The sequence below is a fragment of the Diorhabda carinulata genome, chromosome 8 (assembly GCF_026250575.1).
Source record: "Diorhabda carinulata isolate Delta chromosome 8, icDioCari1.1, whole genome shotgun sequence".
Lineage (NCBI taxonomy): Eukaryota > Metazoa > Arthropoda > Insecta > Coleoptera > Chrysomelidae > Diorhabda > Diorhabda carinulata.
The window spans coordinates 12263029-12278117 of record NC_079467.1 but is presented as its reverse complement, the minus strand read 5'-3'; the positions used below and the strand labels follow the sequence as shown (position 1 = coordinate 12278117).

The window sequence follows — 15089 nt, the reverse complement described above, 5'->3', positions numbered from 1 at the left end:
CGGACACAAGAATATTTCCGCAGAATATATTTGTGCACCCACGATAAACAGGATTGTAGGACGTATTTCCTTTACACAGTGCCGCTGCCGCGGCGCCCCCCTTATCTCGGCGCCCGTGGCGACCGCCCCAGTCGCCCCGCGCTCGGGGCGGCCCTGGTGGTGTACAGATGAAAGATGGTCTAGGGATGTTGCTGTTTAATTACTGCAGTAACTTGTTTTTTCGTTGGTGGTCATGGGAGCTTTCTTTCGGTGGAGTTATTGTTTTTGCTGGATTTTCTCCTTGTTGTTTATTAACTTCTTCTTCGCGTGGTACCGTTGAACAGAATGTTACGTTCCGATTGTTGGGAAACATGTGACGATTCATGCACCAGCAAATTGTGGGGGTGAATTTTTTAATTATAAGGGTTCTAACAGCATTATTCTCTCTTAGCTGTTGTGCATGATGATTATTGTTTTCACCATATCAATGTTGGATGTTCTAAAAGACAATCCAATGGAGGAGTTTTCCAACAGTCGTCTTTATTTGAAGCCCTAGAGAATGGTTTATTGCCAGATGTTGGCTTCATTATTGGTGACGATGCATTTCCGCTAAAATGTATTTGATGAAACCATATTCAAAAGTATCACTTTTAGAAGAGCAGAAAATTTTTAATTATCACTTTCCTCGGGCAAGAAGGATAGTAGAGAATGCTTTCGGAATTATAGTTAGTAGATTTCGTGTTTTTGAAAAGCCTATAGCATGCTTACCAGAAACTGTTGATAAAATTATGAAAGGCTGTTGCGCAATACACAACCATTTTCAAATAACTTCTTATAACACTTATATCCCAAATGGATCTGTCGATGAAGATATACAAAGCGGCCAAATTAGACTAGGTACTTGAAGAAATGAGACTAATGTACATTTGTCGTCTGTAAGAACTTTATGAAGTAATTCTTCAAGACATGCAAGAGAAGTACGTACCCTAATCTGCCAGTACTTTATGGGTGAAGGTGTCGTCTCATGGCAGCAGCGGATGATTTTTTGATTGTACTTTAATATAAATGCTACAATATACTTACAAGGAGATTATCCTGTGTAGGTCTTTTCTTTTCCTCTACATTACGTAAAAATGCGTCCATTTCCTTGAAACATTTTACATTGGGAATATAAATATCTTCCGATCCTGCTCCCGACTTCATCAAATTCCTTATTTTCTTGAGACTAAGTTGACCTCAACTCCCGTATCTTGTTTTTCATTTCAGGCACTCCGAATCCTTTTATGCCCATGATCTCAATTTCTTTATACGCCGAATCCCGAGCTTGTTTATTTTTATAAATTGCTGCCTCATAGGCATCGCCTTTCGCAATATTCTTCTACAAACTTTAATGTTGTCGCTTCACCCTAACGAGACATTTTAACACGCTACCAAATCAAATAAAAATAATCCCCTCACTCTGTACTAAAAAACTAGACTGTGGCAACCTGTCTACACTCATTTAGTCGGCGTTTTAGTTGCCGGAAAGCAGTGGTGGGAGAAACTACTTACTCAAATAAATAGAAATTGTTTCTATTCAATTGACTAAACAGTTTATTAAATTAGGTATTTGCGCAAGTACTATTTCAAGTTGTTTTCACCATACAAGTAACTAAATTTAGCTACTTGATTTGGTAACTTGCTTTAGCTACTTGACACGTTTAAAATCGGCTATATTTTTAAGTTTTATGCATTTTTAGTTATTTAGTTTTGATCCTGTCAAAAGATAAAAAAGAAGAAGAGGGGACAGAGATAAAAACATAGTAGCTAGTAAACCTGATAACGAAAGTACTAATAAATAAAACTACTAGTAAATAAATATAGTTTTAATAAAACAAGCAATTGAACAATATACAACGAAACATGGTGTCAGAAGCGTAGTCGAAAATCGCCGACAGCTTAAAAAGAATAAAAAATAAAAGTTAGAAGCAATTTTCCCTCCAATAAATATAATAAAAAACGAGAAGTTAAAAATAAGAAAATCGTACGGATGTATCAAAAGTGTAGTGAAAAATGGAATACTTCAAGTCCCCGGAAGCGTTTAATGTACAGGAGCCACATGGATGGTCCAAATGGAAGCAAAGATTTGAAATATTTTTGTTAGCTTCAGGAAAAAGCACTACTGAGGAAAATATAAAAGTAGCTGTTGAATATTCTTGTATATCTATAATACATTTGAAACAACCAAAACTTCAAAACTAGATGTGTTATTTAGTTTTGATGATCATTTCTTACCCAAAGAAATGTAAGTATGAAAACAATTAAATTTAACAGCATACAGCAAAAAGAAGGTCAAAATATAGACTCAAGAAGCAAACTGTTTGTTTGCGTTTGTATGTGAAAAGGGTCAGTGTAAAAGCAGCTATGCAGAGACAGAATAGTACTGGGTGTTCTGGATAAATAGGTTCAAAGACACTTATTAAGAGAACCATCAATGTTATTAGACAAGATGCTTCAATATTGTAGGAGTATTGAAGTTACAATGAAACATGTTGAGTTATTAAAAAGTAGTACAGAAAAAACACAAGCTGATGCTCTTAAGTTTTTACGCAAATGTGGAAGATGTGTTTTTAGTCATCAACCTAGACAATGCCCCTCTTATAATCAAACTTGTGCAATTTGTCAACGTAAAGGCCATTTTGCTAAGGTTTGTTTTTTCAAGGACAAACAGCACCAAAACAAGTGGTAAGAACGAGGTAATTATTCTAATTCCAAATAGCCAGAAAACAGGAGGCAAGAAGAATATCGGTCAAATGAACAAGATGAAGCTGAGGTTAAGAAACTAACATCAGGTTTTTGGGCATGTAAACTCAGAATTCAGATATTATAAGTAGGGACAATGCAGGTATTGAGAATTCTATTTTTATTAATGAGCATAAGCCAAATATTAAAAACAATAGCTGGTATGAACCTATTACTGTTAACAATATTGACAATTGACATTATGTTTAAGCTTGAAACAGGAGCTGAATCTAGCGTTGTACCTTTGAAATATTTTAATGATCTAAATGTTGATAAATCTAAAATTATTTCAACATCCATGACAATAATTTCCTATTGAAATTTTGAATCAAAACCTCTAGGTCACATAACACTTGAGTGTTTTTATAAAAGTCAATTAAAAATGTTGAATTTTTTATAGTTGATTTAGAGTCAGGGTCTTCACTGGAGTTAGGTGATTGTTTACATTTTAACATGATATCTAGAGTGAGTGCAGTTCAAACCAAGATGTTAATTGATAATACTGCCAAAAACAAGAAATGGAGTAAATAAAAATTTTAAAAATTTTTTGAGGGCTTCGGACGAATTTCAGATTATGTGGAAATTAGATTAAAAGAAGATGCAATACCAGTTATACAAACACAAAGGAAGGTACTATTGGCCTTTAATGAAAAACTAAAATCAACGTTAGATGATCTTGAACAAAAAAGTATAATTTCTAAAGTTGAGTATCCAACTGATTGGGTTAATTCATTGATGATTGTTGAGAATTCTAATGGATTACTTTGTTTGTGTTTAGATCCAAAACCATTGAACAAATAAATTTGTCGAGAGCATTATATTATTCCTAGGCGAAATTTTAGCTAAGCTGGAAGGAAAAGCATTTTAATCTGTAATTAAATTAAAAAAATATTAGAAAAGATCTTTAAAATATATAAAATTTAACTTTGATAAGCTGCAATATAAAATGGCAGTGTTAATTTGTTAGATCAAATCATAACAAAAAATGGAACACAACCTTCTAAAAAAAAATGTACAAGCTGTTTCGGCTATTGAAAAACTTTTAGACACAAGATATTTACCTAATTCTAAGATGTATGTCGCAGATGCATTAAGTTGATCTTATATTAAACCCTTAGATACAGAACTAGAATACACTGTTCATGCACTCTCTTTAACTGTACCGATGTCTGCAGAAAAGAAAATTATTTTTTAAAGTGCTGTTAATAATGATTCGATTTCATCACAAGTAAAACATTGTTGTATAACTCATAGCCCAACACTGATAAAAAGTTGACTTCTGAATTGAAATATTCCTTTAACTTGAGACATAACATATATTTTTCTGACAATTTGCTATTTTACAACATAGAGATTGTTGTTCCTTCTGAACTTAGAAGTAGTATGTTTAAATTAATACATTTGGCCAACTTTGGAATGTAAAAATGTAAATTACAAACACGTAAAATTGTGATATGGCTCAAAATGTCTAAAGATATTGAGAACTATGTAAGAAATTGTGAAACTTGTCAATTCAATAGGCCAGTTAACCCAAAAGAGACTCTTGTACCCCATAAAACACCAGAAAGGAGGCGTCCATAAATTACGTGAGACATTTTTTAGGATTTTTCGACTCCCCACCCTCCTGATGAGATTTCGTAAGATTTTTCTTTACTACCTTCTCTCTCCCATTCTCACGTGAGATTTTTTATAATGTATTTTTGATTTGAGAATATTGCCTTAGTTTAAAATCACTGTGATGAAATTAAATAATAAATACTTCAACATAAATTGATAAAAGATTATTCTAATTCAGTCCATGTAGACTCGTGCACTCTCAAGAGTGACTACTAGAACCAACATATTCAAATAATTTTCAATGAAATTATCTGCTCCTTCAACTTCGCTCTGATTGAGCCACTCCAAACCGTTGTCGTTGCACACAGAAGCTAAGTGGCTCGTCTTGTAACAATACGCGATGGTCGCAATTTAAGTGTTTGCACAGCTCGTGGATGATGAGCCGCACGTCGATGTACTGCAACTTTTGTGATGGATGCGAAATAGGTACCACATGTATTGCAGCATCTCTTTTCTATATCGTGACGTAAACTTGGATAATAGAGGTCATAAGGCATGCTTGTGAATGTGTGTAATGGTTGAATAGGTAGGCAGTGGCGAATTAAGAATGGTGCAAATGTTGTGTTGTGCTTTTCAGGATACGGAATTGCCGGATGTCAAATAACTTGAATGGGATATGAAGGTAATAAAAAAAGATCATGTAGAAGTACATGTAAAGAACTCCGATGTGGACTGCAGCACTGCTGATCATCGCATTTTACAACCTAAAATAATAATTATTTTTGATTATTTATAAAGATGCATTTGTCAGCATGGATGCTTCTTAAAAAAATATTTTAGAAAAATGGTAATTTTGTTTACCTGAAGTAAATACTGACTCTCTCTAAAATGCTCGGTGTACCATTCTTCAGCTGGAAAATCTGGAACATTAGAAATGTCGTCGTTTGGGTCGATGTAATTAGCAATAACTTCGTGTCTATCAATGTACATTGCGGACCATATTTCAGTTAAAACTTCTGCTTTTTTGAAGTTATCTTTTTTTAAATCATCATTAATTGTTTTACAGTGGAGTCAAGATGTGTCTTAAAAGAATCATGGGGAAGAACAACACCTGATAGTTCTCGGCTAAGTGAAGCCATGCGTCTCTCTACTCTATTGAAAGCACTTCTGCCGGGGGCAGAAGTGCTTTTTGCTAGTTTTCTTAACTTTTCTGCCTCTTGAGTTAGTAAGCTCAAATCTTCTTCATAGTTTTCTCGTAATATTTTTTGTTGGATTTTATTTTCAGCCAATTTCTCGGAAGCTCTTTTTTTCGCTACTTTTTCTTTTTGAACATCTGATTTTTTTTATCTAATACAACTTGTTTTTGTTTGTGTGCGTTCCTAAATGCTATTATTATTTCTTTTGTAAATGGAATATTTTTTACATCTCCCGCTACGCGCACTGCATCGTGCACATTCCCCAAAGCAATTAAACTGTCCTCTTGCAAATTTTCTACTAAAAATTCTTTATTATATGAAAAACTGCGCTCAACATCAGCGTTGCCATGAAACAAGATGATTATAATTCTCAAAATACGGTGCATTTCTTCAGACACCTTTTCACTGATAAAAATATCACGCAGGAAAATATCCAGTCTATTTTTCTGTATATCAAAAGTTTTCAATCTATTTTTAACACTGTCTCTTGAGACTAATTGATTATATTCTTTTTTTAATTTGTCAGCATGCAAAGCATTCAGACGATTTTTTTCCACTAAATATGTGAGTAAGATTTCTGCACGTCTTTTAGATTGGTTTTCGCGTAACATTACTAATGGTGAAAAACAAGCAGCTCCCTCCAATAATTTAGATGACAGAGGAGCTTTTTGTAGGAGCATTTGACACATCTTTATCAAGAACTTTCGGCATTCTTCTCTAAACTGCAAGATTTCCAAATCACTGACTTTCTTTGAATTTTTCAATGCCGAAAGTGTAGTATTTGTTGCAATACCAACGTGAACTGATATAGCAGGCAGAAGATTTGATTTATTAGTCAAATCGATTTTCAGTATATCATTCATGATTTTCACAGAAGATAGAACAGAACCTTTTACTACTCTTTACATAAAATCTTTGATCATTGTAAATAAATCGTTCCTTAAAAATGGAACCATTGGCCAATCAGTCTGATATTTTGTTAAAAAGGGCTCCAATTCATTAGTAATAGAAAGTAAAAAACGAATTTTCGATCTGAGAAATACATCTTTCAAAGAAGCTTTCATGATTTTGATATTACTTAATTTATCAGTATAACTTGCGCCATCACCGTCTTCATCATCTTTTACAGTTTCAAAGTATTTTGTTAAATCATCTAAAATATCATCAGCTCTTTTCAAGGCCTTCGAATTTTCCAAAAATCGAGTGGCACAATATTTTTCGGGAAAAACTTTGGACTTAGTGCACTTTGTGTATGCACCTCATCGAGATGGAACGATTATTGTACGAAGCACGTAAGAACTTATCAATTAACCATTTGCTATCTTTATGACTAATTTTGAAAGTGCCATTAACGATATGTAAAATGCAAGTACCTATGTCTAATAATTTTGGAGCGTCTTCACTGACGTTCAAGTAAGCAGCGAGATCTTTCAAGAACTTTTTATTAACGTTCGGACCATCCAACGAAACTTGCAATAACTTTTTCATAAGAAGCCCGTGTTTTTCAATATCATCGTCTGTAAAAGCAGCAAACAAGTCGGCTGCTGTAGCACGTTCCAAGAAATTCGAAGTCAAGTATCGCATATCAGCTTTGTTTTCATGCCAGAAGCGTGCAACAACGTCCATTTGACCTTTCTGGGCAACTTTATTCAGACTCTCGTCGAAAGATAGCGTAAAAAATTCACAGTTTCTAATTTCGTTCGCTAATTCGCTCTAAAAGTGAGGTCCTAATCCATACGTTATCGAGTAACACAATTTATCTTTTTTCATCTGAAATTTCTTAGCAATATCACTATCAGGAAACATGTATCCAAATAATTCACTTTTTTTACCGTCACTCCGTGCAGAAGTTTTTTAATGTGCATGACTCAACGCCCAAATAATCTCTGCCTTTGACACACTTTCTTTCGACACATAATTATTCATTGGTTTGATCAAATCATTTTGACCGCACTTGTCACAGCTTGATGAGTTTTCCGAGTTAAGAATAGCTTCTGCTGGCGCGTTTTGCGAGGTAGACGGCATTGGCGGTGTCGTTGATTCCGCGATGAAAGTAAAGTTTGAACATTCTGACTTGTATTTTTTGCGGTTACACGTTCTTTGTTTTTTTCCTTTGGCGTGAGAACGCAAAGCACAAACACCCATGTGAGATATGTCAACAACCGTATTACATAGTCTACAGCACGCTTCAGAATCAAGTTTTGTCTTTTTTACCCAGAAAAATTCAGGATGTAACTCCTTATTTAGCCAGTCGTCTTGAAACTTACACGTACCTTTACCCATTTTTCTTTTCACATATAAAGATATAGCACTGAATTAGTTACACACGAAAAAACAAAAAAAAAAAGAAAAGAACGATTCCTCCATGTCAAAATTATGAGCATGTGACTTTCGCGAAAGTCAACCTGCTAATGACACGAGACTGTTTATGCTTGATCGTCTTCGAGTTCGAACGAGTATAGTGTTTGCCCCTCGTTAGAATCAAGTCGCCGCAAGTCCACCCGAATGTCACGTGTTTTGACGGCTCATTTTCCGAGAATCGAAAAAAAAGTTGTTTACAGTTTTGTATTGTGACTAAGGCATGTCAATCTACGTATTTCTAAAAAATAACATTTTCTATACATGCTACAATATGTGTACATATGAATATATTTATATTCTCAGAAATCGAACTGGAGTTTTTTCAGAATATTTTATGATGTGAAAGTAAAACTTTGATTTTCATAAAAAAGAGATTTTCAAGGATGCTTCGAAAAAATCAAGGATATCTCCAGGTTTTCCAGGTTCGATATAATAAGGACAGGCTTGACTTTATCGGCTTCGTTTTTCATTAATTTACCAAATGGCTGAAGAATTAAGAGAGTGTCCAAGTCTTCAGCATGACTAGTTGCAGTCGAAGACGAGTGCTTACCACTTCGGATTGCGGTTGGTCCACTATATGAGACGGCTTCTGACCGCCCCATCTCATTCGGTTTTACTTCACACAAAGCATAGACATTTCTTGCAGCAATTTTAATGTCGTGATCTGGTAACGACACTTTATACTCAACGTGCATTAGCAAAGACGCCTGTTTGTTTGCTGCTGTCAATCCTAGGGGGACCCATGCTTTGTCAAAAGATATAGAATCAGGGCCAAGTATTGAGGCTACAGTTTCTAGTGACCTTATGGAAGCTACAGAAAAGTATTGGTCTTGGTGCGCTTTATGATGGTCTGCTTCAGGACGACTCAACTTCACCGGTACAGTACCTACGTGGCACTTAGCCCACCGCGTATCTGCCCGTCCAGGCAACAGTCGAATGTAAGCGGCGCTTCGAGAAATATTAAATCCCAGCTCGATAAGTTTTTCAGTGAGCTCTGAAAGACTATGGACACAACGAACAATTTCACAGCCTGTTGAGGTTCATTATCGTAATCATGATCCATGAGCCGCTGATTATAGTGAGAAATCTCATTTTGAGTCACTGATTCCTCATGTTGAATAATCTGGATGTTAATTTCAGTTTGACTCGCGCATTCTAAGTTTGACATACCTTGAGCGCTTGTATCAACTTGTGTTGAAACATTATCAGAGCTCCGAGTGTTTCCCTTGAATAAATGTATCATTATAAAGACTCAAGATTCACAAATTAGAGACGTTTAGAACAAAATTATACATTTTTTAACTTTCCGGTAAGAAAATCTATATTTTTTTCTCCTCAGCACAATCTTGAAATATATTGTACATAAAATTAAATTTCTCCCATTTCTTATTTCTTAGACCTTTTGATATATCAATGCATCTAAATTTTCTTGATTTTAGGTCTCTAAAATAGCTAAAGGACCTAAAATCAAGAACATTTAGATGCATTAAAATTAAATTTATAGCATAAATAAATAGAGGTATCTAACCTACCTTAGAGAGAGACCTTTTTTTTCCGCTGCTTCTCTTAGAAGCTGATTAATCTCATGCTGAATATGTTTCACCAAATCTTCTTTCTTTGGAAACTTTTGTTTTGCTATGTTCCATAACTTTACCACTTCTTCTTGACAGCATTTCTTTGTCTTGTCGATGTGTCTTTTAACATAAGCTTATAATATTCTTGAAAACTCATATTTAATCATTAAAATCGTATCAAAAAAGTTGTTAAATAAAATATTTGCGGGCATCAACAAAGCAGGTTATAGGACCTGTACTTGCGTCGCTGTTACTCGGCTCTTTACGCTGCGACGTTTATCGAGTCGCGCGTATCGATACGGCTGGTCGAAAGCACTTAAACAATCGGAGAGCTATTGTGCTACTCTGCGGAGTTCGGGCTAGTACGACAAACACCATTGTGTAAAATTTCGCAAATATTTTTATTCTAGAAAAATTTCTTACTTCAATTTAACTTTACTTTCACACAATTTTACATGGTTTTCTATTGAAAAAAAATACGTGATATTTGTTAAAAACCCCCTCTCCCCAAGTGAGATCTGGAAAGATTTAACTTGACCCCCTCCCCCCCTTGAACACCTCACGTAATTTATGGACGCCCCCAAAGACCGTGGTAAATATTATTTTCTGACTTTTTTAATTACCAGTCCAAAAGCTATTTGTTAATTGTTGACAGCTACTCTCATTGGTTTCTACTGGTTTCAGTTGGTCTCATTGGAAAGTTTTTCCTACCTAAAATAAGACAACTTTTACTATGATCTAGCATAAGGATTTGATTCTAAATTTGGTGTTCCTGATATCTTCTATGCTGAAAATGTTCCCTATAACAGTATAGAATTTAGAAATTTTACTAAATCATGGAATTTTGATTTGGAGTTTTCTATCCTTCTTTATCACCAGTCAAATTGTTTTGTAGAGAAGTATGAATGAATATCTCTAAAAACATGCTTAAAAAAATGAAACGTCTAGATGAACTATTGTAGTATTTACTTGAATATCTTGATACTCTTCTACCTACCTAGTTAGCATATGTTCCCATCCAATTATTTTTAAATCGCCTTGTGAAGATTAAACTTCCTATTACTTCAGAAAAACTTCTTCCCACAATTATTAATACAAAAAAATCTCATAAAAACTTGGAACAGATAAAATCGTCAGAGTTCACCATTTTCCAGCTCTTATGGACTAATTTGTGGTGATCTTCCCACAGCGAAAATTTATCTTCTAGTTTTTCAGAATGACCTGAAGAATCAGATTCGCCGGACTCATTTTGTACAGTAGTTTTCATCATTTCCATAATTTTCAAAACAGCCTGTCAAACTGTTGTCGCATGACTATGAAAAGACAAATAAATTTTAAATTTAATTCCATTAATAAACATAGTGACAACAGGTAACAGTACATAACAATTAGAGAAAGATCCAGACTAATAATAATTAGATGATGAATAGATTTTCTAATTTCATCCATATTTACGCGAATTCAGAGATAAGATGTAGATAGATAAATAAACAATGTGTGTGTTACAGGTAATATAATTTACTAATCTCATAATTCCTGACAAATATTTAGGTATTTTGTCATTCAGAAACTTATGAAATTTGCTGTTACTCTTGTTGACATCTTATTAAAAATAAACTACAAGATAATTACATCCTTACTTACTTACCTCAGTCTGATTGAAAAGGTTAGGTTAGGTGCTGAGATTTTATTGTAATGAGTAGGTATATTAATATACAATTATACACTATTCATTCTTATTTCGAATTCGTTCCACAAAACCAAATGCAATTTAATGTTTTTAAGTTTAGAAAAACAGTTTTTTTAACACGCTTTTATTAGTTACTGTCACATGCGCAGTGATACCATCATAACCATATCATTAGGGTGACCAGATTTGCCTCACAGAAAAAGAGGACTCGCTAAAAAGAGGTGAAAAAATATGACTTTAAAAAAAAAACATCAGGTACAGAAACGAGCGATTTTTAATAATTTTTAACATTGCACTTTATTATTATTATTGTTAATACTAAACAGTTTTTTGGTTTCTGCCGAGGAACAAAAATTTTACAAATCTTGTACCTATCTCTACTAAAATTATACCTATCTTTACTAAAATTATAAATAAAAATCAACAAAAAACATAAAAAAAATATAAATTATAAACACAAGTACGAATCCGGAATATAAAACTTAGTTGGTAAGCAGGTACAAAAAATACTAACTACATATTATATTTCTGGGAGGAAGCATATCTTTCAGAAGATGTTTTTTTGATACCAGATACTCATAAAACTGCTCGCAAGTGAAATCTAAATTAAATTTAGTCATAACATCGCCTCCACTATATTTAACTCTAATCTACTTTTTTCATATGTCCAGTGAGCATTTATAATTGAAAAGATTCTTTCAGTATTTGCATTGTGTGGAGGAATTGCAATATAAAAGTTGCATATTTTTAAAAACTCGCTATGACTCTCCTCCAATGGAATTTCGGTGAAATACCTAACCCATCTTTCCGAACAAAGCAGAGTAGAGTAAGCTTCATGTTTTAAAACATTTCCCAAAAATACTTTCAAATTACAAAATTGGTTGAACAGTTTTTCCTCATTGATATTCACCTTGTAGTTTTCAAAAAAAGGAATAGTATCCTGAATAAAATCCCAGGACGGTATGTCTTTCAACGTAATCCACATCAAATTTTTAAAAATTTGTAAAGGTTTCAACTAAGCGTCCAAATATTCTATGCATTTTTCATAAAAAAACAAGCAATTTTTTTCGCAACAAGTACCTCATTTTCTCGGTCTTCTTCAACAAATTTCCTAAGGACACTTTTAACCTTATTAGGTAAATACCTTTCTTCTACTTTGTTTTGGAGTATATCCCACACTTCCAGCAGACATTCTAAAACTTCTATGATAGAAACTTCCTCTCTCAGTTTTTTTATGCCTTCTTGGAAAATGTACATAATGGAATGTAAATACATAAACCAGAGGTAAGCTTCATTAATTCCATTTTCGAAAAGAGTTTTAATAAAGTTTTGTACTCCAGGCTCAGATAAAAAAAAAAGATTGCAGAGCCTCAAAAATTCCTAGGATTCTGTTGATGCATGGATATAAAGACAGCCATCTAGTTTTACTATGGTACAAAAGTTTTTTATATCCACATTCAACAAAGTCGCAGAATTCCCTTAATTTTTCAACCCTTAGGGTATAAATTGAGAAGTGGTTGTATATTTTGAAAATCCGATAATCCACATCTACTGGTAGTGCATCACAGCCATAATGTGCCGTATTATGCAAAACATGAGCTGAACATCCAATACCTAATATATTTTTATTTATTCTTTCTTTCAATAATGTAAATACAGTCGAACTCCGATAATTCGAACACCGATAATTCGAATTCCTCGTTAATTCGAACTTTTGCGTCGGTCCCTTGACATTCTTATACATACTAACACATGTAAAAAAACCTCGATAATTCGAACTTTTGAAGTTCGAATTATCAAAAAACTTCGTATTTTCTGTGTTAAAATTACCGAAAAATTCGAATTTTTGGCGTTTAAATAATTGAAAAGTTCGAATTTTTGATGTTCGAATAATTGAAAAATTCGAATCTTCAGATTCTAGGTAAGACGACGATATTTTGTAAGTGTGAAATATGGGTGAACTGCAGACGGCGGCTGGTTTTTCCCAAAAACCGGCGCGACGATTTTATTACTGGTAGAGCTAAGAAAGCATTCCTAAATAGTTTTCTAGTTCGAACTGCAATTAGAGGACGAATGTATGAAACGATTGAAAAGAGAATAAGAGCTGCTGGGTTTTCCCCAAAAACCGGTGCGACGATTTTATTATTGATGGTACAGTTTGAAGGTGCAATTAAAAACGACGAGTTCACGGGACGGATTTAATTGCACCTTCAAACTGTAGAGAAAGAGAGAGGGAGCGAATTGGAGAGAGACAAAGTAGAGTAAAGAGCAAACGTGGTGACTGATTTTTTCTGAAAGAAGGGCGCCAGAGTTTTATTGATACCTGACGACTTTTAAGAAGGTGCGTATTTAGATGGTGAGAAGAGATGCTCTCGCGCCGCTGATGGCTACCACCACCCTCTTATAAAGCAAAGTTAAAACTGTCAGAGCCGACATTCTCAATTGGTTTTCCATTGAGTGCGTTTCGGAGCCAGTTTCTAAAAGTTTTGCTTCGTGTTGCCGTTTACGTTTATTTCATGATGTGTGATTCTGCTAAAAGAATGTACAAAACTCTGAATTTAGCAGAAAAAGTTGCTGTCATAAGAGAAGTTGAAAAGGGCGTGAAGAAGAAGTCGAAGATAGCCGAAGAGTTCCAGATTCCTCGCAATACTCTTTCGACTTTTCTGAAGAATAAAGAGAAGATTATCAGTGACTTTTCTCAATCATCTGAAAGTAGAAAGAGGTGCAGAGGACCAGAAAATGAAGGCGTGGAAGGATGTGTCAAGAAATGGTTCAAGCAAGCTCGTGATAAGAAAGTTCCAGTGAGTGGGCCAATTATTCAAGCAAAAGCTCAACAATTTGCTAGCAGTTTGAATTGTCACAACTTCAAAGCTAGCAATGGTTGGCTGCGCAATTTTAAGGATCGCAATGACATCGTGATGAAGGCTGTCTGCGGCGAGAAGGCGGAAGTCGATATGTCAAAAGCGGAAGAGTGGATGCAAACGACGCTGCAAGAAAAAATAAAAGAAGTGGAGCCTAGGAACATTTTCAACGTTGACGAGACTGCTCTTTTCTACGAGTGCACGCCAAACAAGACTTTCGCCTTCAAGGGAGACGATTGCAGCAGTGGGAAGTTGAGTAAACTGCGCGTAACTGTTCTTGTAGGAGCCAACGTGGACGGCAGTGAAAAGCTTCCGCTGCTTGTTATTGGAAAATCTGCTAATCCACGTTGTTTCAAAAACGTCAAAACGAAGCCATGCGAGTATCAAGCTAACAAGAAAGCTTGGATGACTCAAGATATTTTTGAAAATTGGCTCCTTAAGTTGGACAAGAAATTCTACAGAGAGAAGAGAAAAGTACTGATGTTCGTGGATAACTGCAGTGCCCACAATTCCATTCCGGATTTAGAAAACATCGAAGTGGTGTTTTTCCCGCCAAACATGACGTCCGTTCTTCAACCGATGGATCAAGGAATCATCAACTCTTTCAAGATTCACTACAGGTCAATTCTAGTGCGCGAGGTGTTGGACGAGCAAGTTACACTCAGCAAAAACCAAGTGAAGGTCAACATTCTGCAAGCCTTGAGGATGTGTGCAGATGCCTGGCGACAAGTAAGCGCAACGACGATCAAAAATGGATTTAGGAAGGCAGGATTCATCCGTGGCGAAGAAACTTCAATCAATTTCGAGGAAAGCATCCTGGAAGAGGCAAAGCTGGACCAAGATTTCATCAACATCGACCAAAATGTAGCCATTTGCGGCGAACTATCTGATTTTGAAATTTTGAACGAGGTCCAAGGATCTACGGCTGTGGAGTTATCAGACGACGAAGAAGAAAATCAAGAGCAGCTTTCATCCTCAGTAGCTCCAACTCCCAATGAAGCGCTGGAATTTTAAGCAAAATTGAGGGAATTTGCAGAGTCGCGACAAGATGTTGATGAAGATATTTTCGCAGCGATCAGCAAAATCACTC

The 15089-nt window shown here is 35.0% G+C and overlaps 1 protein-coding gene and 1 long non-coding RNA gene across 2 annotated transcripts; both read left to right on the top strand.

Annotated features, from left to right (window-relative positions):
* Positions 1 to 1778: 1778 nt before the first annotated feature.
* On the top strand, positions 1779 to 4994 carry LOC130897089 (uncharacterized). Its single transcript, XR_009059660.1, has 2 exons — positions 1779 to 2263; positions 2681 to 4994. It is a non-coding gene; the product is annotated as an uncharacterized LOC130897089 (long non-coding RNA).
* An 8663-nt stretch (positions 4995 to 13657) lies between these two features.
* Positions 13658 to 15013, top strand: LOC130897581 (tigger transposable element-derived protein 4-like). Its single transcript, XM_057806515.1, has one exon. It carries the CDS (start codon positions 13658 to 13660, stop codon positions 15011 to 15013), a length of 1356 nt encoding a protein of 451 aa, XP_057662498.1.
* The last annotated feature ends 76 nt before the right edge of the window (positions 15014 to 15089 follow it).

Excerpts from the sequence above, each read along its gene's own strand:
- LOC130897581 (XM_057806515.1), top strand. The coding sequence starts at position 13,658 with ATGTGTGATTCTGCTAAAAGAATGTACAAAACTCTGAATTTAGCAGAA.